Genomic DNA, 16,907 nt, shown 5'->3' on the forward strand with positions numbered 1-16,907 from the left:
ATATATTTATTGTTGGTGGTCAAACTTGTTCTTGAAGCACTGACTACAGTTGAATGCCAACCTAACAAAGATGTTACCACAGTCCCCCCAAATGGTTGTCATTTTCTCATAGGTCTTTGTTGCCCTTCGTGGCCGGCGATTAATTCAGTTATTGCCCTTTTTAGTCGTTGTGTTTTGCATATACAACTCAAAATATTCAATAAAGTGTAAAATAAATCCCCATGGTGACAGTGTCGACAGTGTCACATGGGCGTTTGGCCTACTTGAATTTCAAGACAGGTTAAAAAAAAAAAAAAAAAAAAAAAAAAATACAGTAACCTGCATAGAAAATGTCTTTGTCAAAAAATAAAGTATGATACGAAGTCCAGTTCTGCAAACTTAGCCAGAGGTGCTCGGTGACTATTTTGACAGGCAGCAGTGGGGTCACCACCTCATCCCTAATATTACAAAATCACAGGTGGGTACATAAAGGAAAAAAATAGCCCATAGATATAAGTTTTAGATCAACAAACCTCTGGGTGAAGTTATTTAGGCAATGACAGTAACATAAAAAAACTAAACTCGACTAGCTAACCGATGAATGCTAGCCCGCAAAGCGGCCTTTTAGTGAGATTTGATTAGCCTTAGCTAAAGCTAAAGCTAGCATCTTGAATTAACGTTGCAAACGTCGGCTAGTTGGTTTAACTCCTCTGCTGTGTTCAAAATATTGGCTTTTAGTGCATTAATATGTCAAAAGATGCACAGTTTGACCCGTCATAGTAGTACAGTGCGCATGTAGATGATAGCCATTTTGATATAACATTACCTATCTTCACGTACAACCAAAATACATTTTTAACTACTTAACATTTTTACTTTTTTTTACTTAACATTTTGAATGAGATTCATCTATACATTCAAATATTTGTATTGGCCCATTTTTTGTATATTTTAAACATAAGGTTCAACATGGTATGTGTGGGATGATTTTTCCCCCCTGTATATGAGATGTTATTGTGTTATTATATTGTAGTGACTAAGTGATGCTGCCCCTCTTTATTTTTCAGATGCCGGTGATGAGATGCTGGACTCAGATGACTGCACCTTGTCCCTGGACAATCTGTTTTTTGAGAGACCTATCGTCCACAAAGTGTGAGCGTGCCCCCACATCAACTCTCTTTTCTTTTTCATCTCAGAATCAATTATATTAATGTGTTACCCTCCTCTTACCATCCTCTCCCGCAGAAAGCCGCTGCACCAAGAGGCTGGTGCATGGCAGCTGGAAGTGCCTCCATCTTTCTCTCAGATCCCAGGCACTCAGGATATCCAGAAGGAGGCAGAGTCTCTCTCATCATTGTACAGTATGTTGTGCTCTGGATTAGGGTGAATTCCTTTTCACTTGACTTGAGTAAACTGCTCAGTATCTGGCCTGTTGAAGCCTTACTAAATTTAACTGTGTGACTCACTGGCATGGTTGCTTGAATAGGCTTGAATGTCTTCCCAATTTTACTTGACTTGAAATAAAAAAAAAATGTTGCAGGCATACCAAAGTCTTATGAAATGTTCCCTGAATAATTATTATTATCGGAATGATAAATTCTTTGATGTAATTCTGAATTCCTTGATCTCATGTGAATCAAAGAGGGCAACCCTGGAATTCCTGCAACACTGAGATAAGCAGCAATGAATCACGGCCACTGAAAGCTCAGTTTTGTCAAAATCTGTTTCCTGTTTCTACGTTTCTCACAGATTTCTCACAGAACCCCAAGAAATCCCTGCCTACCCTTAAACGGTCAGCTGACTTTAAGGTCCTCACATCAGACATTACAAATTCTCAGAGCTTCAGCAATGATGACAAAGAGGTAGAGGAGAGCCAGGGCAACAGTGGCAGCAGCAGTAGGTGTGATGGCCTTTGGGGAGGTGAAAGGTTCATGGATTATTCCCAGGATGCCTGTCAGAGTGGCAGAGGTGGAGATGAAACCCCGCTGGTTTCTGGTCATGCGGTCATCAGCAGGAGATGTTTGTCGGTGGACTTCAGCCAAAGCCCACCTCTACGCAGAAGGCAAGACTCAAAACACCTGTGAAAAATAGAATAAAATAAAACGTTGATGACATAAAGAGTGCATAAATAGTTTTCAGTCTGTGCCTAGTGTTCAGTTTTTAAAGATGAAAATAGACTGGGGTGGGGAGAAAAAGCGAGTAGTGGTCTGCGTTTATAAAAATGGATCAACCATGTTATCTGCTTGGGGCTGATAACAGTTTTCTGATCACAAAGCATTTACACTGGCAAAGCCAAATTATGTGGAGCGGCAACAAGAAGTGAAGAAATGGCTGTGGGACGTAATTTAAGAAATCTTGATGCCATTCACTATATTGAAGGCATATGACCATATTTAAGTTAAGCTATCCATTACCCTGTGGGGAAATTTGTCTTCTGCATTTATTCCATCCTAGATATTAGAAGTAGTGGGCAGCGACAGTACAGCTCTAACTCAGTGCCTTGGTCAAGGGGACTAATGGGATCATTGACCTAATATACATGTTTTTGATGGATGGGGGAACCCAGAGCATCCAGAGGAAACGCATGCAAACATGGGGAGAACAGACAAGCTAAACACAGAAGGCCCAGGTTCAGCTGGGATTTGAACCCAGCATGTTCTTGTTGTGAGGTGACAGTGCAACCCGCTGAGTGGGTAACCACTGAGGCTCAGTGGGTAAAAAATCCCTTTTTAACTTGTAAAAAATGTGCCTTAGGTCTTTGGCGGTGTTTTTACTGGTAAAAATGTGATTTAGTAATTTGGCCCTCTAGCCCTCATATTCTCTGAATTCATGATACACTTAGTTAACTTGCAGCCACAACAACAAGAGGCTTGATTTTTTTTTCCATAAAGCGATAAGTAATGAGAAGGAAATGAAAGTATACTAAGCCGTATTTCATCATTATGTTCTCCTTTTCCATGTATCCTCAAATGAAAAGCCTTTTATTTTCTTCATGCCAGAGACCATAATGCTTAGCCACCCTCAAAGAAACCTCCAAGCTAGTAGCCTCAGTTATTTGTTTTCTCTCTCTTTCTCCCTCAATCCTTCACTCCCTCCTTTACTCCTCTCTCCCACACCAGTTTGTTCAAGCCCTTGAGGGGTCAGGTGTTGAACAGTGGAGGCGACTTGTCAAACACAAATGACCTCAGCAGCAGCCAGACAGCATCCAGACCTCAAACTTTCCTCAGTCAGGTTACCATGGTGACAGAGCCTCCTCCTCTTCAGCCACCACCGGCGACGGCTAGCCAGGCAGCTCCTCCTTTCTCCCCCAAGCCCCCCTTCCCCCTCCTTCCTCTGGGCTCATCTGCAGCAAGTGGCCGACCCCCGCAGCAGGCAGCACATGTAGAGATGCAGGACAAGGGCACAAAGAGAGCCCTCGTTCCGCCCATGACGCCTCAGCCACTCCACATACAAGGTGCTGCACTGCACAGTCACAGACACGCGGCTTGTCCCCGGTTTTTCACTGGTTTCCCAAATAATACACATGTAGCTCGTGAGCTGTTGTAGATAATGAATGTACCCATGTCTAGCCGTGGCAGCAGCTGTCACAGTGTGTTAGGGTGTGATGAGGTGAAATGAGGTGAGCTCTCCTCATTGACCACCTTGTTGCAATAATGCATGGCAGTCACTAGGTGGTGGACAATAACAGCCTCTTTTTCACTCAAACTGGATTTGGTTTCTCATTTGATCTTGTGTTAAGTGAGTGATTGAAAAGCATCTGTGTGTGGATTGTGTGCTTTTTAGGGTCTTTTGGGTCTGGCATTTTGCGACCAGTCTCTGAAATCCGTATCCTTTTTGTTATGTGAGTCATCAGAATTTAAGATTTCAACAGAGTTTGAATTTTGCTGGAATGCATGGAATGCAGTTGTTCTCGGGTTGTGGTTGGATTTCCTGAATCATACTACCACAGCAGCTAAGTTCAGATCTGTCTTCAAAGAGTTCCCCTTTTTCAACTATGTTCAGTCCAAAGCCCTGGATGACGTAAGCAAACAAAATCCCACATTTTTTAAAATCTCATTTTCCCTCTGTTCCTTTCACTTACCTTGTCAACATATATCTGATACTATACCAGATTGCAACATTAAGGATCATGAATAATGGGATAGTTATGACAAACATTTAATAAACTGCTAAAAGTAAATTGTTACTTGGCTTTTCTCTTGGAGCTTGTTTATTTTTGGCTTCACAGGTTCTTTATACAGGTAAGAACTTTGTGGCCTGCGCTCCAACTGGATCTGGTAAAACAGTGCTGTTTGAACTGGCCATCATCCGCCTGCTAATGGAGACCTCAGAGCCCTGGAGAGATGTCAAGGCTGTCTATAGTGAGCTTATTGTTTGGGTTGCCCCCTTAAAAATACCACTATACCCTCAATCTGAGTAGATTTGGCCTTAAAAGTCTGTATATTCACAATGAGGTCAGAAGAGTGTAACTTGTTTTGTTTTCAGGCTTTAAATGGGCTGACAGTAAAATGACATGTCCTGGACTTCTGTTTGTATTTTTTTAACTAAACAGCTACTGAAGAATAAACATGAATGTTTTCTGCATTTATTCATTTTCTAGTGTCACGCAATCCATCGCCAAAACCTCCAGTTAAGAGGTAGTAAGGATGATTTTACTGACTCGGTATACTGTTTTATGTAACCATTTACAGCTCTTGCCAGTGTAAATAAAGCTTGAGTTGTCAACATACTGTCAGCCCATGTATTAAAGATCAGGCAAGATGAAAAAGCCCCTTATCTAACAAATGAAAACTCAAAGCCAGTAGTGGGGAAACAGTGTTACAGCAAGGTACACTTGACTACAATCATTCACAGAGGGTTGAAACATTTTTCTTCTGACTTGTATGTCGTGCACAACATTACCAGGGTGCTTTAATTCTTGATTCATTCATTTCTCTAGGGAATTTGTAAGATACTGTATAATCAAGAGGTTCACCCTTTGTTGTTGGTAGTGGCTCCCATCAAAGCTCTTTGCAGTCAGCGCTTTGAGAGCTGGAAGCAGAAGTTCGGTCCCCTGGGGCTGAACTGTAAAGAACTGACAGGCGACACAGAGATTGATGACTTCTTTGAGATTCAAGATGCCCACATCATCATGACCACGCCTGTGCGTAACACTGGATTGTATCTCTGTCATTACTCAAACAAAATGCTGCAGGAAATTAGGGCAAAGGTTGGAGATTGGCAAAGACCACTGATAGCATATTTCTTGACACAAATATTTTAACTAGAAAATAGGAAGTGGAACTGTTTTATTTAAGTATATAATATTGTACATCTTTTGCTCTCAGGAAAAATGGGACAGCATGACAAGGAAATGGAAGGAAAACTGTCTGCTGCAGCTGGTCAGACTCTTCCTCATCGATGAGGTTAGTGTTTGAGAGACAATTTGTTTATCAGTTGATATTTCCTCAGATGCGTTTTGTAGTGTGTAGGATACTCAAAGTGCACTCTGTGCAGAGTGCCTGTTTGTCAATAGAGGATGTACTTTCTACAGTGTGTTTTATTGTGCCACTTTATGTGTGCACATTAAGCTTCTTCCCTCAGCAGTTTATTCACTTGAGGTTTCAAGTTAAGGTCATGCAAGGCTATGGCACATTATGTTCTCAGCGCACTGACACAGGTGATACAAGGAGACGCCCTGCCCTCTCTTGTTAGCCCAGATTATGAAATGCACCTCCCCCCTTGTTAATAATGTATTACAAGGAAAAGGGAAGGTACATCATAACCTTATTTTACCTGCATACCATGATCCTTTTTGAATGTTAGAATGTACTTAAGCCCACTGCCAGATGACTGGTCTCCACTTGTGTTTTCAGGTGCATGTTGTCAAAGATGCGATACGTGGAGCCACTCTGGAAGTGGTGGTGAGTCGGATGAAGGCTGTGCATGCCTACAGGACAGCAGAAAACCCACAGCCTGACCTTTCTATGAGGTTTTTGGCATTGTCAGCCACTATACCCAACATCTCTGATGTAAGTGGCTGAAAACTGTTAATGAAAGAGCCTGACAAAAATTGGTCACAGTTGGGTGCAATAGAAAGGTTCAAAAGCCTGTGAGGGCAAAGCTTTCTTAGCTTAGTGAATGTTCTAAGTCTTTTAATTATGGGGAAAGGCTTATTGCCTTTCTATATGGTGCTGCTTAATTGGAACTTTTTCAGATGGACCAAGGGAATAAAGAATAAAGTTCAGTCTGGAGAAACATTTTGCTGTCGTTGTGCAGTGAACATCACAATGCACAACTTCTTACTATTGTTTGTTTGTACTGATAGCAGATATGTAGTATCTTGATATTGCAAAATAATAACTTGCTTGATGATGTGTGCCTGTTGTCAGATAGCAGACTGGCTGTGTAGTGAGAGCGGTCCAGCCACATATCTGGAAATGGATGAGAGTCACCGTCCAGTGAAGCTGAGGAAGGTGGTGTTGGGATTTCCCTGCAACCCAAACCAAACAGAGTTCAAGTTTGACTTGTCACTCAACTACAAGATGGCCAATGTCATACAGACTTACTCAGACCAGAAGCCTACACTTGTGGTAGGTGGGGAGCCAAAATGTGTGGTGATCTTTATGTCTGTGGTGCTTGCCATCAGAATTTTCTGATGTCAAGTAACAGGCGGAAACTAAGGTTGTGTTAGTAAGAGTGACTGAACTGGGTGTGATTTGGTTTGATAATTATGTTTTCCTGTAGTTTTGCTCCACAAGGAAAGGAGTCCAGCAGTCAGCCACAGTTCTGGCCAAGGACACTAGGTTCATCATGAGCTTTGAGCACAAACAAAGGTATATGTACACAATTCTCTGTTCACATACTTCTCAGAAACAGTTTATTTCACAGTTTAAGCTGCTTGACTGTGTTTGGTTACTGTATAATTTTCTGCAGGTTAATGAAATATGCAAACTCTATCCTGGATTCAAAACTGAGAGGTAAGGCCCCTCTAATAGCTGCCAAACTCCTTGAGGGCACATTATCACACATAAAGCATATAGAATACTTAGCATACTTATCAAATTCCATGGACAATATAATACAACAAATCTTCCTTTCACATTTCATGATCTAAACTGAATAAATTATTGCAGGCTAATCATGGGACCATAGTCCAGACACAAGACAAGGGACTCGTTTCACTCCAGATCCACAGATTAAAAAAGCAGTGGTGAATAAATGTGATGTACTGTAATTATCAAATGTATATCAGTATTTTGTGTTGTGTTTCTGTTTCAGATCTGGTGATGCAAGGAGTTGGTTACCACCATGCTGGAGTTGACATATCAGATAGGAAGCTTGTAGAGGAGGCCTTCACTATGGGAGACCTATCTGTCCTGTGTGAGAATTCTTAACTAATGCAGTTATATTATACACTGTGTGACTGTAGTGACACAGTTAAAACGTGGAGCAAGATCTTTTCTTGCTGTAGTCTGGTTTGAATTGTTTGTCATTACATAATTGTGCAGAGGTAAACAGGAAGGACTAGAGTAACAGGTTACAGCAAGTACTACAGTGCAATATTCAAACATAAAACTGTTAAAGCTCTACTTTTGTATCCATAGAGCTGTGTCAGACTTATGAAAATACTTATGCAGAAAATACATTTTGTGACAAAAAATCTAAATTATAGCAAAAAATGCACCCTAAGACACTTCACTGCTTGCTGGTGTTATTCACATTCAGGCATGTCTTTTATTTTGACCATGTCAGTTGTGATCGCAACAGGGTGGTTAATTTTTGCCTGTTGATCCTGGTTCCAATGTCTCAGTTACCACGAGCACCCTGGCCATGGGGGTGAACCTGCCAGCTCATCTGGTGGTGGTCAAGTCCACCACGCATTATGTCTCAGGATCTTGCGAAGAGTACAGCGAGGCTGACATCCTGCAGATGATTGGCCGAGCTGGAAGACCACAGGTAATAATGGAATAATAATGTGGTACTTCATTGAACCCTGTTGGGAAAAAAGTTGCCACAGGAAGGTCAGAGGTCAGGGTCAACAACAGAACCCCCTGAAGCTGAAACGGAATCAGTATCTTGTTCAAGGACACTTAAGCAGAGTGGATGCTTGATGACATTAGGGTTTGAATTGGCATCATGTGGTTAAATGGTCTTATTTCAACATACTAGACTGTCCTCCTAGGTGCTTAAAGAAATACTGATACAGAAGAAATAAAGTAGTACACAAAAACTTTTCAATCAGTAGATCACAGTCATTGATTGTTTCTTCCTCTAGTTTGATACATCAGCGACTGCAGTGATTATGACCAAGTCTCAGACGAGAGACAAGTACATGAAGCTTATGAATGGGATGGAAATCATTGAGAGCAGGTATGACTCATTAATGTTTAGCCACTTTCTCTCCCATTTTGCACTATAAGAAAACAAGGAAGAGAATTACCTTTTGACTCTGGGGCTGCACTTCAAATGGCATGAAGTACAACTTTGCAGGTTGTTCTACAAGAGTGTTTTTTCTTCTTCTTTTTTTCCCCCTCAGTCTCTCTTTCTCTCTATCGCACACACACACATAGAAGACAAAGGTCCATGTATGAATTGTGACTGTATCGCTAATTTCCCCAGCTTACATGGCCACCTGGTAGAGCACCTGAATGCTGAGATTGTCCTCCAAACCATCAGCAATGTCAACATGGCTCTGGATTGGATACGCTCAACTTTCCTCTACATCAGAGCTCTGAAAAACCCCAGACACTATGGTCAGAGCTCAATAGCCATGTTACCCACAGTGTATCCTCATTTTGAGATATTTAAAACCACTGAAAGTAAGGTTTTTGGGTTTTTTTTTTTTATTCTTGTTGCAGGTTTCTCTGTGGACCTAGACAGATGTGGAATTGAAGCAAAGCTGCAAGGTGATAGTTGATTTCTTCTCTAAGTGGTCTTATTTAAGTAATAAACACCTTGCTGTTTGGATACCCTACCAGTGCATTTGAACCACTGTTCTGAATCCACTGGTCACTGTCTCTTGGCCTGATGCATCAGAGCTGTGGAGGCCTACACAAGTCATGCTTTCCCTTGGGCTCTAATGCATCAGGCTAATTGTCTGTGTTGAGTGTAAACTTGAGTACACTGATTGTAAATTGTGAAAACTGCTACCTTCTTGTGCTACTACAGAACTATGTCTGAAGAACCTCAACTCTCTGTCCTCCATTGGTCTGATCACCATGGATGAGGACGTCAACATCAAACATACAGGTGGAGAAAGGGGCCCCTTGTTTAAATGCCATTTTTGGCTGGCATCATTGCTTAATGCATGCATCTGTGGTTTTATTTTATATATTTTTTGTTCAGTGGTGTGTAGATGAAATTTCTAGCTTCATTATTTATACTTAAATAAATACTTAATAACTCAAACAGAAACTTCACCTGTCAACTGAAACTGTTCAGTGGCTTGTTTTCATTTCTCCCAGAGGCAGGCAGGTTGATGGCCAGGTACTGTGTCGCCTTTGACACGATGAAACACTTCACCAATGTATCTGGCACTGAGAGTCTGGCCGAACTGGTAGGTTTCCTGTGAAACCCTGCACAGTCTGTATTTTCTGAGTGAGATCCTGATGCTGCTGCTACACTTTGATTTGTTTTAATCATTCCTGCAAAAGGAAATGATTTATGTGACTTGAATGCAGTGCATGGCATTGAGGAGATTACTCAGATGAAAAGTGGCTTTATGTACAGATTGAGCTGGCGTCCAAGGGCGGAGAGTTCAATGATATTCAGCTGAGAACAAATGAAAAGAGAACCTTGAACACCTTGAACAGGGATAAGAACAGGATCACCATCAGGTCAGATACCAGAACATATTAAATCAGATAACAGATTTCTAGAGGATTTATAAAAGCATGCACCAAGGCCGCCTCCATATGAAATTGTATAAACAGCAGCAGTCTACCTCTCTTTGTCACAGTGATCCTCTGTATTCTTCTGCTGAGGGGATTTTGTACCATTTAAATTCATTTGTGGACTGGGGAAGCAAAATGGTGCAAGTGAGGTTTTGTGAAGTTTTATGTATTTTTTCAAGGTATCCAATGGAGGGAAAGATCAGAACCAGTCAGATGAAAGTGAACTGGTGGGTACAAAAGGAGCATTTTCTCAGTATACTTTTATTAGTTTAAACAGTGAGGAAAGGATGTGACAATAGGAGTGTGCCTATATAGAAATTGCTTGTAGAAGTCATCATCTTGTGGACTCTTGCGTGTACTACACCTCTTGTGTGTTTCTTGTCTTGTCTTTAGCTTGATTCAGGCTCAGCTGGGTTGCATCTCAGTCCAAGAGTTTGGACTTTCACAGGAGACTGTGAAAATCTTCAGGAATGGAATGCGCATCAGCAAATGTATGTAGTGTAGAACAGGGATAAAAAATCTGTTTGCTCTTGATTTGTCTTGAGTGTCATGATTTTAAAGTTTGAGGTGTAGTATTTTTAACTCTAATGTCACTGATTCACTTGGTCCATGAGGTAGACTTTTGAATTCACAGTGACAATACCGATATTCCAGATGTTTTGAAGCCATATTATTTAACTGAAATTGTATTTTGAAACTAATCAGGCTTGTCGGAGTTCCTCATTCAGCGATCCAAGATGGGGTTCTCTGCTGTACTCAGCTCCCTGATCTTAGCTAAATGCTTCAGAGCCAAGCTGTGGGAGAACTCACCCTATGTTTCTAAACAACTGGAGAAGATAGGTAGGTCGAGCACAGTGTCACAGTGTATTCAATATTATATTATTATATATCTTTGGTAAGTACAGTACTGCAGTAGTTGTGTTGTTTTTTTTAGTATAGTATTTTTTTTCTCTATCATACAGTATTATGGACATTAGACAGAGAACAAGAATACATTTTTGTGGTGTTTTGAATCAAATTCCATTTAAAAAATGTCTAGGCCACATTCATCAAAATGAATTAATCAGTTGGCCAAACATGGCTTATATTACGTTATATTAGTTGTACAGTAAGTCATATTAATCAATCATGACATGAAATGAAAGAAGGAACGAAATGGAAACATTTGAACTAATACACACTGCATTTCAGGCCACACCCTGTCAACTGCCATGGTGAACGCTGGACTCACCACTTTCAGCAAAATAGAGGAAACCAACCCCAGAGAGCTTGAGCTGGTAAGTTGGTTCGAAAGGAATTCAATACAACCACTCTTTACACAAATGCAAATCATTTGATGTACCTAGTCCCTGTGCTGTTAAGGGTGCTGAGATTGAGCATGGATGATAGGTTCACATGAAAGAGGTGGGTTTTATAGCAAATAGCTGATCACATGCAAAAGGCCTAGACTACCAATAATTTATATATGCTGTCCACATTTTCAGCTTATTAATTAGCCTTGACTGTATTACTTAAATTTATATTTTTTCAAGAAGAACAGATTATCATGAAGGATAAATATAGGCAATAGAAAACAGTCAAAACAGTGAAAAGTAACACTATCTGTCCCCAAGCCTAGAGAGGTTTACTGGAGGAAAATTGCAGATAGTTACATGTGTGAATACACAGACTTACTGCTGCCCTGTCATTTGGACACAGTTGGGACTTTCCACTGATACAATACTGTGACATTGGATTGAATCTGTGAAAAGATTTTCTGTTCACAAAATTAACCAAATGATCCCCAGGGCTGCAGTGATGGAATATGAGCTGAGCAGGATCCACTGAATCGATCAATTTTGGGAATCCTGTGAAAGAAATTCAGCAAAGTTAATATGCAACTCAGGGTGCCTGTGGGTCATGGAATTTCTGAAAAGTCATGGAATTTTGAAATGGACAGAAAAGCAGCAAATTTTGTAAATTCAAGGCACAAGTGGTGGAATATTATGGAATTCTATCAGCCTCAACGTAAAAAACTGTAACTAGTTACTCACCGTAAAAAGCAAAGTGATTATTCCACCTGTCCACAACTAACCCTGTAATTGCTATCTGTTAATTCAGTTGTATCACATCCTACATCCCATCTCCTATGCTGTTCCCATAAGGATAGAAACTCAATGTTCAGCTTCATTTCCATTCAGTTTCTATGCCCTTGAGTGCTCACCTCATTTTTATGCAGTATTTTTGTCCATAATGGGATCCCATAGAATTGATTCCAGAACGCTGATTGATGAGGAGGCAGGCTTTTTATACTGTACAGTTTGATCTGATAGCCTGAATGAAACCTGCTGGGGGGGAGGGTAGATCTGCAACATAGGTTATCATGGTGATCTGCTGATGACTGATTAGCTCCTCCTGTCTGTCTGAAGGTGTGCTGATCAGTGAAAATTAACTTATCTAGTTTTTGATGTGAGTAAAAACCTGGACGGCCTTTGCTTTCCTCGGCACATAGTTGCCAGGCCTCATCTATACTATACCTGTGTCTCCATTTTTGTTGAAAAGAGGTGTCAAGATTTTCAAATAAATATTTAACATATCCCTGTAACTCTTGCAAACTTTATTTCCTTTTCACAGATTGCCAACAGACATCCGCCTTTTGGAAATCAAATCAGAGAATCTGTCATACATCTCCCCAAGTATGAAGTTAGTCTGGAACAGGTAAAAGGAGTTTCATACTGTGATTATTAAAGGAACAAGTTAAACAGCTTCCTGTAGATCATATTACAGAATATTATTCAATATAATATAGCTGTTCTCCTTGATGGTGAAGCTATCCATGTGTGGGGAAAATTCAGTGCCACAGCAAAGCACCACTTGTTATTCTTAAAGAACTTTTTCTGAAGTCTGTGTTGTCATATTTCTCAGCTTCCAAGGTACAGCTATACTACAGCAGAGATTGTGGTGAAGGTGAATCTAAGGAACCAGGAGCAGCTGCTGTCTAAAAGAACAGCTCCAGACCATCACTACAGCACTCTCATCATTGGAGACTCTGACAATACTGTGGTCTTCCTGCAAAAACTCACGTTAGGATGACTCACACTTGCACAACACACACAGCCTTGCCTCCATTATTTAGGAAAAACATAAGACGACTAAGCATGGCAGGCATCCTCTGTTCATTTTCTAGGGACTTGGTGCTGTTGAAGTCTGGTAGCTGGTCAAAGAAGATTGAGGTGTCAAAGCCATCAAAGGGAGAGGACATCTGTGTCAATCTCATCAGCTCTGAATACGGTTTGGCAATAAACCATGGAAAAACCTTTCCCTTTGGTAGAATTGTATCCATAATCTCACAAATCAGCACAAGCACTTTTTTTACTTCTAAAATTCTTGGTAGCAAGCAGAACATGTTGACTGTCCTGTTTACCTTTACTTGTTTTATTGCTATCTACAGCCTTGTCTGCTTTTTGTTGTCTTTGTCTTATTATTTCTTGAGTTTGGACTTTGCTCCTGATGGTGCAGCAGTACAATGATGTACAGTGATGCTGAAGGAATCATTAAAGGTTCACCTCATCTTAGTTGCACTGTTGGCCTGGGGCACCTTGGGTTCTCATAAACATTGAGCTGGCACATTATTTTAAAAGAAAGCTAAAGGCAAAGGACAAAATCTAATTAAAGAATAGCCTGACGTGGTTAATGCTATTACGCTCCAGATCATTAATATATTCTCATTTTCCTCTCCCATAGTGGGCCTGGATGTCCAGCAGAAGTTCAGTGTGTACTACTCCAGAACTAAGAGATTTGGGATTAATAATATACCATGCAATCCATATAAGAATCCATATAATCCTAATGGACAGCCATCCCAGCCCTCTGCAGTGAAATCACAGCCTACAGCACAGGCTCACCCACAAACTGGCAATGCTGCATCTGTTACAGAACAAGGTACTAGTTTTGTTAATGATTTGTGTTATTTGTACTATATGATTCTATTTATCTTGGTCAAAAATATGAAATAGTTCATCTGTTACATTTTGTACAGGCAGACTGATATTTTATGGGTTTTTTTTAGGTCAGTCAGATTTAGGTAAAAGACAGTGCCACCATTTCTGCAAGAATAAGGACACGTGTGGCCACGACTGCTGTAAGCATAATCAGACATCATTCAGAAAGTGTGTATATGTGTACATGTCTGTCTCTATCTCTTTACACACATGCATGTATTCGTGTAACAGCAGGTTACTGGTGTCAGTATTACAGAGGTCTTTCTCCTCCAGTCTAATAAAATCTCTCCCTAAGGCAAAATAGGTGTGGCGGTGGTGCTGAAGAGGTCAGCAAACCAAGACCCCAGTTTCTCCTCCTATCTCGAAGACCTTAGGAGCAGAAGTGACACACTCATGCAGACTCCTGTCAAGCGACTCAAGGTGAAAGTAAAAAAATAATAATGCATAAAAGGGTTGGGGGCGGGGGGGGTAGGAAGAGGCATCATTGTCCCCTGTGGAGAAATCGGGTTGTTGGAGCAGCAAAATGTTAACATAATACAGAAAATAATACAATAAATAACATGGGAACTGGGGAGAAAGCAAACTACCAGTATGGGAGTGGTAAATTGTTGGTAAATCGTCCAGGGCCATTCTAGACTTTCCTCATAAATTACTCATCAATTTCTTTGTTCTTTTTCATCATCTTTAAACAGAAACATTGAGCAGTGATAGTAGTTTGTAGTACTAATTATTTACAGTATGTCATGTCTCTGATGTTGCATGAACCATAGCCAAGTCGCACCTTATGAACACACTGTCTTTGTTGCTGGGACGCACTGTTTGTTTGACATCCTGTTTCGTCTCTTTAGATGAAGATGACTGATGAGTATGTGCCTGTAAACATGCAGCAGTTTGCTTACAAACCTAAAGAGACACTACCTACTCTTTCCAGGTAAACACATTTACCATTATATTTTCTACATGAGTTGACGCTCATATTTTAAATGACAGTAAGTGCAAACATTAGAATAAGTTGCTGAGATGCATTTGCAAATAAGATTCTGAAAAAGACATGAGAGTAAAACTGACAAGGAATGTATCAGACTTAATTTTAGAAATTTATGGTCTGATGTTTGATGATATTCATTTCTTTTTATTTGATCTGAAGGTATGGGGGCAATAAATCAATCACTGAGGCTTTAATGAGACCTCACACAGAGATTGTGGATCTGACTGGAGAAGACAGTGCAAGACTGTCAGGCACTGTACACCTGGAAGAGTTTGGCAATGGTAGAAATAAGACTATTTTTAATCCTATACATTTCCTGTCTGTCTGTCTCTTGTACACTCAATCTCTCTCTCTGTCTCTCTTTCTGAGATTATGATGGTTACCTGGCAGATAAGTGTGAACTGGTGGGACAATCTGCCTCTAGTCCTTCTCATGCTCACCTACAGGGTATGACAACTGTTTATTATTATTTAACCACTCAGCTCACTCAAACAGGCCCAAATCAATAATTAAAAAGTTCTTACTAGCTGTTGTGCAGGTCCATATTTAATTTAATCTAGAGCAGTGCAGGTTGTGGCACCTTCTGCAAAAGATTAAATGCTGTATGTATTTGTTTTCAGATCCCTCAATGTGGAAGAAACCTGGAACCAGTATTGGGGGGAGGCTGAACCCTAGACCTCATGTAAACCAGATCAAGAGGACTTACTCTGCTTACTCAGTGTCAGACCAGGCCACCCACTGCGATTATGTGCCCTCCTCACAAGCACCAAGTGTTACCTTTGACCTCGGAAATGAGTGGGATGATTGGGACGACTTTGATGACGAGAACTTGGTGCATGCCAGTGACACACCGTTGTCGATTTGTACATCTAAAGCTAAAACTCAGGTCAAGCAGGCTGCTGATTACAACATGCCAAAAGGTAGATTGCATTTTAAGTGGCACAACAGAAATGTGAGCACAAACACGTGCAGATACTGTAAAATAAGCGGGTATATTGCTAGATTTGCTTGCATTAAATCCTCCAGCTGTAAGCACAATGCTTTTGGATCAGGCATTCAAGAAGGCATTGCTACAAACATGTTGTCATTAACTTGGTATGTCAGCTACATGCACGAATATGTGTGATTATGCCTCTTACATTATTATAATGACTTGATAACCAGACATGCTTTTTATGTGCAGGCTACACCACTTCATCAGCACCGCCATGCCTCACTTACACACAACCCAAATCCTGCTTCACCACTCCCAGACCTCCACTGAGGTGAGGACAGAGAATTATGTACATTGTGCTCCAATAGTGTGTTTCAAACCTGCAGCGTCAAATAGCATGTGAAATCATCTTCCAGAAAGCAAAGCCATCCTCTGAGTTTTGATACTCATGATGATTATAATATTTTATCATATTTTTTTTTTCTTAGGGGTATTTCACCCACTGTCAGCCTTGGAATCAGAAAAGTGGGACCCTCACCACACACAGTCCAACCACACAACAGACTGACAGTTGCCTCTAATAAAAAGGCATGTGTATGTGTTTATTCTTGTGTGTATATATGTTATTTGTGTTACTCTTACAAAGTTAGTGACTCTGTTTACATACACAGTGAGCTGAGTTCTGTATCTGATTGTTCAGAACAGCTAGGGTTGGGATGAAGCATGGAAATGTCATAACTGGTTTTATAATCGCCCAGTTAACCTCACACTCTGATTATGAGAAACCTGGATGAGTTTCCTGTCTTGCTCTCATATTAACAGAGTTACTGTGGATACATGGGTACATTTTGATGTCAGCTTATCATTAGTAATATGTAATTCCATGAAACTCTGAATTGGGCCTTTTTTGGAAGGATCATCCTGGGTTATGGTACAAGGAATACTAATATCATGTCCTGTGTATTGATAAATAGTGAGACTGAAGACTAATTTCCCATCTTGGGTGCACAAGTTATATTTTAATTGATGAGACAGGAGTGGACAAGAGTACTCTGTTGGTTTATTTGTGGTACAGTGATAATCACAGGTTATCAAAGGTCATCTTCTTTTCATCTTAACTATAATATGGGTAATAGCTGGGTTACTCTGCA

General features: G+C 40.5%; 1 protein-coding gene across 1 annotated transcript; it reads left to right on the forward strand.

Annotated features, from left to right (window-relative positions):
* Positions 1-417: 417 nt before the first annotated feature.
* hfm1 (helicase for meiosis 1) lies at positions 418-16,465 on the forward strand. Its single transcript, XM_030074002.1, has 39 exons — positions 418-457; positions 1,047-1,131; positions 1,225-1,340; positions 1,729-2,041; positions 3,099-3,433; positions 3,763-3,804; positions 3,929-3,999; positions 4,208-4,340; positions 4,971-5,122; positions 5,307-5,384; positions 5,835-5,990; positions 6,351-6,551; positions 6,706-6,794; positions 6,895-6,938; positions 7,240-7,341; positions 7,772-7,917; positions 8,237-8,331; positions 8,581-8,714; positions 8,820-8,867; positions 9,130-9,210; positions 9,426-9,517; positions 9,691-9,797; positions 10,034-10,081; positions 10,248-10,345; positions 10,560-10,694; positions 11,046-11,131; positions 12,468-12,551; positions 12,759-12,916; positions 13,021-13,124; positions 13,578-13,775; positions 13,903-13,974; positions 14,130-14,254; positions 14,683-14,765; positions 14,982-15,103; positions 15,192-15,269; positions 15,443-15,742; positions 16,006-16,087; positions 16,245-16,350; positions 16,457-16,465. Exons 2-39 carry the CDS (start codon positions 1,061-1,063, stop codon positions 16,463-16,465), a joined length of 4,494 nt encoding a protein of 1,497 aa, XP_029929862.1. The 5' UTR covers positions 418-457; positions 1,047-1,060.
* Positions 16,466-16,907: the final 442 nt, after the last annotated feature.

This window comes from Myripristis murdjan, chromosome 17 (genome assembly GCF_902150065.1).
Source record: "Myripristis murdjan chromosome 17, fMyrMur1.1, whole genome shotgun sequence".
Classification (NCBI taxonomy): Eukaryota; Metazoa; Chordata; class Actinopteri; order Holocentriformes; family Holocentridae; genus Myripristis; species Myripristis murdjan.